Below are 6,967 nucleotides of genomic sequence, written 5' to 3' on the forward strand. Positions count from 1 at the left end.
TGAGGCGACAACCAAAAATCATCAGCGCCCGTTCTTGGTCGAAGACAGCCACTAAGCCGTCTGCATTGAGTCCCCGTAATTGGAAATGATGCTCAAGTCCCCACTCCCCGGGTATTGCAGCGGGTATTGTTTTACACAGCGAGTAATCATGGGTAAAGTCTTAACTTAACTTATATACCTATACGTGCTGTGCTCTCGAGCTCAAATTACAAAATTATATATTTTATACGGTGCAATCATTAGCGTCTTACCGCTAAGTTAAACGAAATCGCCTACACTTTACCGAGACCAAGAGACTCGACCAGAAAATATAGCTCTGCATTTTCATGGCCTGAAATGGCATTTCATCTTTTTAATTGAATTTTAATTTGTTTAGAATGCGCTTAGAGTGGACAAGTGGCCAAGAACTACTCGTTGGCCTTCTGGGACTGAATCCGGCCCGGAGTCCGCTGTCCGCTGTTCGCTGTCCGTAGTCTGGAGTGCGGACACGCCCTCACTTAATTTACCATGCAACCCATCCGGATCCGGACTTCTCCCGCCTGCACTATATAGTTGTTGTCTGGCAGCTTTTCACAAATCGATTAAATTTAATTTGTTTTCCTTGCCGGCTTTCCGCTGCCAGTCATTCTCGTCCCAGCCTTTCTTTCTTTCCTTTTTGGCGGAGCTTATTTTCTAGCAGTAATTTCATAATGAGTTGACTTCATGCGGCCCAGTCCTAGCTGCAAGGAGAATTTTCGCCCATTGCTGTTGGCAAATAAAACCGTTGGCGCTAACATTAAAAGGCTATGAAGTGTGGAAACTAACAATGGAAGGAAATTCGTAGTCGGAAAAAAGTAAGCGAAAAACAGAAAAAGTATACGAAATTAAAAAAAAATCAGGCATAAGCTATTAAATAATCCCTGAACTTCTGAGCCTTAAAAAAAATGTTTAAAAGAAAAAGAAATTCAATAACGTGAACAGTTTTGTACATATTGGTCACATTTTTTTTCCTTTTAAAAGCAAATATGGGCACATTGCAATATAAATGTGAAAACATTATGTATTAAAACTTAAAGAAATTAAAAAATGTACGCAAATTATATTCATTGAGCCCACCGCTGCAGGCCGAAAAAGTATGAGTCGCATATTGTTGTCGTCATTTCGAGGGACTTATAACGAGCTTCGTCCCATGGCTGAAGGGGATTTTCCTTTTCCTTTTTCGTTGGCTGCTTTTATTTGGCTCATGGACAAGTTTTCCCGGTTGCCAGCATACTTACCTACAATTAAAATCCCCCGCAGTTGAAACGTAAAAATAATCATCAACAAAAATAATACCGGGAACGGAGAATTTATAATTTTTCCTTAAAGAATCACATTTAATAATAATAATAATAACATCCCCAGTTTTGGTAGCCAAATTAATTAAAATGTTTTGTTGTTTATTCTGTGCTGCTTCTTCACGTTGCTATGTAATGAGCAAGAGCATTAAAATAATTGAAAAATTAAGTACACGCTGGGAATGCAAAGCTGTTTTATTTTGGCCTATTTCAAAAAAGATGCAACATAAATATTCTGAATAAAAATAAATGCTTTTAAGGCTGTAACAGATTTTATAAAGAAGTGTACTTATAATAAACAAACAAAGGACGCAGTTTACTTATCCATAAGATCTGATTGGTACTATGCAATTCTGAAACATATATTTATACTGTTTCAACCTTATACTTTTTTCTTTATTCATTTTGCGATTTAATTATGGCCACTTCGGTTACCAAATTAAACAAAAATATACCTGCGGCTTATTTATAAAATGTCTAGAATGGCAAGAGCACACATGATATTTTCATGTGACATATGAAATTAAATTTTGCCACGTAAATCTGGCTTATTTATAAATGCAATACGTCTGCCTGTGTTGAGAAATGCGAGAAGAAAGAGCAGTGAAAAGTATAAGGACCAAATTTAAAAAGAATTTTTAAACGTTCCAGTGGCTTGCAACTTGCAACAGAGCGTATGCTCATTCGCTGCATGTGTGAAGACAGAATTTCCGTGCTCTTGAGATTTTTTAGCAAGCGACTCGCGTATTCGATGAAAATCTTGCGATAAAATGCCAGGGAATTTCCCCTGTTCGCAATGAATACATTTGAATGACCTTGTTCTTCCTGCCGCTGTTTCAGTTTTCTGCTGCTCATTTGCATGTGGCCTTGCACAAAATGTTTTTTGTCATTACCGTTGAAAGTCAGCTAAGCAGGGCAGCACAAAAGGATGCCAAAGACAAAGGGCGTATCCGCATCCGCACCCGGGTATGCACCCGCGAGCATCCGCAAAAATGTCAACAAATTGAATGTAATTCCTTTTAATTTCGGAGCAGTCTTAAAGTCCTTGCAGGACTCTATCTCGCCTCCATTTCGGGCATCTTATCTCCGCCCTCCCCCCGTTTGGCACATGGCAAGCTGTCGTGAAGCAAATTGCCCGAATGAAGTTGCCTGCGAGTTGCATGCCGCGTGCCATGAAATTAAGTTGCAAGCTGCAGGATTTGCTTTCAAGTTTCGCAACATTTTCTTTGCCACACTTTCCCACACAGGCGCCCAGGTCCACCCGGCTCCACACAGGACCCTTCCCCGAGGACACATGCTAAGGTCCTTGGCTCCGTTTTCGTGGATGCTAACACGCGTTTTTGTCGTTTCTCGTAGCTTCTTGGCTGCAGTCGGATAATGTCACGCTAATGCCACCAGCTTTGTCCTGCTTAATGTTGCGTCTAGTTATTGGATTTTTGGTATATGCCGGCAGGAGCCCACTTTTTGCTAGGTGCACCCCGCCGAATCAGGGCCACTGCGGAGTCGATTGAGCCTGATCGATGTGGCGACTGGGCCCGGACAATGGCCACTAATTTAAGCTGGAAATACTATTTATGCTTTTCATAAGAATACCCTGATTATCTGCAACTCTTTAAATGACGAATTGGGCTTTCATTTAACAATGTTTTTGGAATGCTAGATGAAGCAAGAAAGATATTTAATCGCTAATGTTAGCATAGAGATTATCAAAAACGATTGTTTTTTCCCGTTATTCCTATGACACTTATATCACATATCCTTTATGCAGTAGAAAGTAGAAATTTAAAAGAAATGTGCAGAAGGACTCAGCTATATCGACTCGGCTGTTGATACAGAATCTGTATTACAGATCATATCTTTTATTTATTTATAATGATTGCAAGATATATTAAACTTTACTCCCACTATTAGGATGAATGGGACTGATTTTAGGAAAAATATACTTAGTAAAAGTAAACCAAGTAAATGGTTGGCTGACCCTAGTTACACATTCAAACCCAATATTACCTACCCAAGCATAACTAGTCCTACAATTTCTTGAAGTTTTACACAATACTGTTGGAATTATATTATTATTATGAATATTCTGGTACCTTCCAATTGTGCACCCTTCTTAGTAAGTTAATTGTTTAATTACCATTAATTATTTCGTGCCGCACTTGCACAATAGTCGCATTCCTTTCAAAATAATCGCCGTATTATGCATCCTCACAATAATTTTCTTGTCAGCCGCACAATTTGCGTGAGTCCGGAGCACCCCGATATGATTAATGTGAATAAATTATGCACATGCAGGGGAAAATGAAAACCTATAAAAACGGCAGTGGCCCCGCACAAAGCAAACACAGGTCCCCAAAGAATGAGTAGGTGCTAAAGTGGCCATATAAAATGATTAAGTTGCAAGTGAAAGTTATTTCTTGGCCTTTAATAATTTTAACAGCATTTTTACGCGTGCTGCAAATTGAAAGCATAAATACCAATTTCCTTGAGCTGGCAGCCTTCGAGGACTTTTTGCGTTCGGAGCACTTGAGCCATGTCCTGGTGGTCCGGGGCGACGATGCTGACGGCGACTGGAAAATTGAATGCCACCAGAAATTGTTGGCCAACTATCGTGTGCAATTTTACCAACCAGAAATGTCGGCGAATTTCACGGATCTCATGTTCTACGGGTCTCCGCGCACGGCGGTCCTGGTGCTGAATTCCGAGCATGTCCTTGTGAGGCGCCAGGTGTTCGAGGTGGCCTCGGAGGCCGGATACTTTAACAACTCGCTGGCGTGGTTTATTCTTGGTTCCGGCCACGAATCTCTGCCAGATGAGCAGATGATTGACCAGCTCTTAAGTGGCTACAAGATGGGCATCGATGCGGACATCACAGTGGCCCTAAGGGGATCAGACAAGTAAGCAGTACTCAATGCAGAATGTGTATTTTTTAATTTTAAACTAAATAAAATTGTTATCGAAAATAATACTTTCAGCGCGTCCATGCTTTTCTATGACGTGTACAGAATCAGTCAGCAAACTAACACACCATTGATAATTGAAAAGAAGGGATTATGGACTCATTCTGGTGGTTTCCAAAAGTTTGAAAATTTTAAAAACACTTGGGTGATTCGGCGGCGTAACTTTCTCAATGTCACCTTGATAGGCAGTACTGTGGTGGGTGGCATTATGCCCTTGTCTCCCAAACACCTCTCCCTTTTCACTTACCACTTTCCATCAAATCCTCCAGTTGACAGAGAAGCCTCCTGGATTCGGTGACATGGAGTACCTGGCCGACGATAAGCAGCTCCAGCAATTGGACCCTATGCAGCGTAAGACCTATCAGTTGTTTCAACTCGTTGAGCGCATGTTCAATCTCAGGTGGGTCCGTGAATCTAGCGGGGAAGTAGGCTCTAATTAACCGGTTTTCACTTAAAGAAAAGAGTGAATTTGAATTTAATGATCTTATGCAATCTTTTGTTACTTTTAATCAAAATGAATGAATTCGCATTCTTAAATGCTTTAATTAATATCTGAGTCTTTGAATATCTAAGCCTTAAATTTTTTTGAGATGTATGAAAACTTGTTCACAATAGAATAACTTCAACTTTAATACCAAGAACAGAAGAGGTTAATCATATTTAAAAATATTATGATGAGCTCCATTAATAATAATATTTTCCCACCCTTTTTGCCAGTGCAGCTTGGCCATCAGCTTAACGGATAAGTGGGGCGAGCTGCTGGAGAATGGCAGTTGGTCAGGTGTGATGGGTCAGGTGACGAGTCGCGAGGCGGACTTTGCCGTGTGTCCCATTCGCTTTGTGCTGGACAGACAAGCCTACGTTCAGTACTCGGCGGTCCTGCACACCCAGAAGTGAGTAAATCACAGTGAACTTGACTTGCTCACAGCCTCACAGCGATTTCTTCTCCGCAGCATCCACTTTCTCTTTCGGCATCCACGTCGCAGCCACATCAGGAACATATTCTTCGAGCCGTTGAGCAACCAGGTGTGGTGGTGTGTCCTGGCTTTGGTCACTGGAAGCACCATACTTTTGCTGTTTCACATGAGGCTGGAGAGGATGCTTTCGCACATGGAAAATCGGTTGTCCTTCGTTTGGTTTACCATGCTGGAAACCTATTTGCAACAGGGCCCAGCCAACGAGATCTTTCGCCTTTTCTCCACTCGATTGCTGATCAGCCTTAGTTGTATATTCAGTTTTATGCTGATGCAGTTCTACGGCGCCTTCATAGTGGGCTCTCTGCTTTCCGAAAGCGCAAGGAGCATTGTCAACCTGCAGGCACTTTACGACAGCAATCTTGCGATTGGGATGGAAAACATATCCTACAACTTTCAGATATTTACAAACACAAGCAATCAGCTGGTAAAGGATGTGTACGGTAAGAAAATATGCAAGTCCGGAGAGCACAATATCATGAGCTTGCAGCAGGGAGCTGAAAGGATAATCCAGGGACGCTTTGCATTCCACACGGCCATAGATCGTATGTACAGGTTGCTCCTGGAACTCCAAATGGACGAGGCGGAGTTCTGCGACCTGCAGGAGGTCATGTTCAACCTGCCATACGACTCGGGATCCGTGATGCCCAAGGGTTCCCCGTGGAGAGAGCACCTGGCCCATGCACTGCTTCACTTTCGGGCCAGTGGCCTACTACAGTACAACGACAAGAAGTGGATGGTTCGACGACCAGATTGCAGCCTGTTTAAGACCTCGCAGGCAGAGGTTGACCTGGAGCACTTTGCCCCGGCACTTTTTGCCCTGGCGCTCGCCATGGTGGCCAGTGCGCTGGTCTTTCTGCTGGAACTATTTTTGCACTGGCTACCGGACTTTCCAAGGAGGTTGGGTACCGTATCCACTTAAGTAATCATCTTGCCCCCTATTCACTGCCAGCGCCTGCTCCAGCTGCCCTGTCACGACTTTCGGCTACAAATTTGTGTCGCTTTTAATGTTTGCTGCATTTTTAATAATAGTAAAAAATTTGTAATAATGTCAGCTATTTCCAGCGCAGAAGCACCAGCGCAGGGCAGAAATTAAAAATTCCATTAAACTGCAAACACTTGCATGTACTCAACTGGACTCAACTCCGCCCTTCCGCCATAGCGCCATTCCGCTCGTTTTGTCCAGTTCCTCGGTTGGGGTCGTGGTGTTCATTTAGACTTAATTATGAAGCTGGCCGGAGGCGGTGTCACTTGTTTTCTATTAACTGACAAGCTTTTAAGGGGTGGCAACTGTTAGTTTCCTGAACAAGAATCCATTTAGCGAGCAAGAGGTAACGCTTTCGCCTGCCGCACCACAACTCCGCTGACAAATCGCAAGGACTAAGGATATGGGTGACTTTTTCCACAGTTTATGGAACCGCTTTTTTAACCTTCATTATCAATCATTGTCCGATCCATTACTCCTTATAAAATGGCCAGCGAATTGTTACACAATCTAATTGTGTAATCACACTTGGTGCAATTGGATGCGTGATCAGTCTCCTGCATTAAGCTGTGTCCTGCTGGCCACGCATGTCCTGCCACCGCATAACCTTCAATTAAGTTGTCATAATGTCTGACAGACATGGCTGCGGAAAAAGGGCGCTTCGATGGGTGGACTCGGTGGGTCGATATAATCACATTTATATGACAGTTTAGAATGAGATTGTGCAATGGG

The 6,967-nt window shown here is 42.6% G+C and overlaps 1 protein-coding gene across 2 annotated transcripts; it reads left to right on the top strand.

Annotated features, from left to right (window-relative positions):
* The first annotated feature begins 3,636 nt into the window (after positions 1-3,636).
* On the top strand, positions 3,637-6,366 carry LOC6614248 (glutamate [NMDA] receptor subunit 1). 2 transcript variants are annotated; one of them, XM_032722484.1, is made up of 6 exons: positions 3,637-3,679; positions 3,757-4,213; positions 4,292-4,472; positions 4,546-4,676; positions 4,999-5,169; positions 5,230-6,366. In XM_032722484.1, exons 1-6 carry the CDS (start codon positions 3,676-3,678, stop codon positions 6,170-6,172), a joined length of 1,887 nt encoding a protein of 628 aa, XP_032578375.1. In that variant the 5' UTR covers positions 3,637-3,675; the 3' UTR covers positions 6,173-6,366. The 2 variants fall into 2 exon arrangements, with proteins under 2 accessions (XP_032578375.1, XP_002038693.2); XM_002038657.2 differs by lacking the exon at positions 3,637-3,679 and having other exon boundaries at positions 3,705-4,213.
* The last annotated feature ends 601 nt before the right edge of the window (positions 6,367-6,967 follow it).

This window comes from Drosophila sechellia, chromosome 3R (genome assembly GCF_004382195.2).
Source record: "Drosophila sechellia strain sech25 chromosome 3R, ASM438219v1, whole genome shotgun sequence".
In the NCBI taxonomy this organism is placed as follows: Eukaryota; Metazoa; Arthropoda; class Insecta; order Diptera; family Drosophilidae; genus Drosophila; species Drosophila sechellia.

Bases quoted from the DNA above. Each gene is read 5' to 3' on its own strand.
- LOC6614248 (XM_002038657.2), top strand. From the start codon at position 3,705: ATGATTAAGTTGCAAGTGAAAGTTATTTCTTGGCCTTTAATAATTTTA. The intron at 4,473-4,545 runs GTGGGTGGCATT...CAAATCCTCCAG, and splicing joins CCTTGATAGGCAGTACTGTG to TTGACAGAGAAGCCTCCTGG. The intron at 5,170-5,229 runs GTGAGTAAATCA...TCTTCTCCGCAG, and splicing joins GCGGTCCTGCACACCCAGAA to CATCCACTTTCTCTTTCGGC.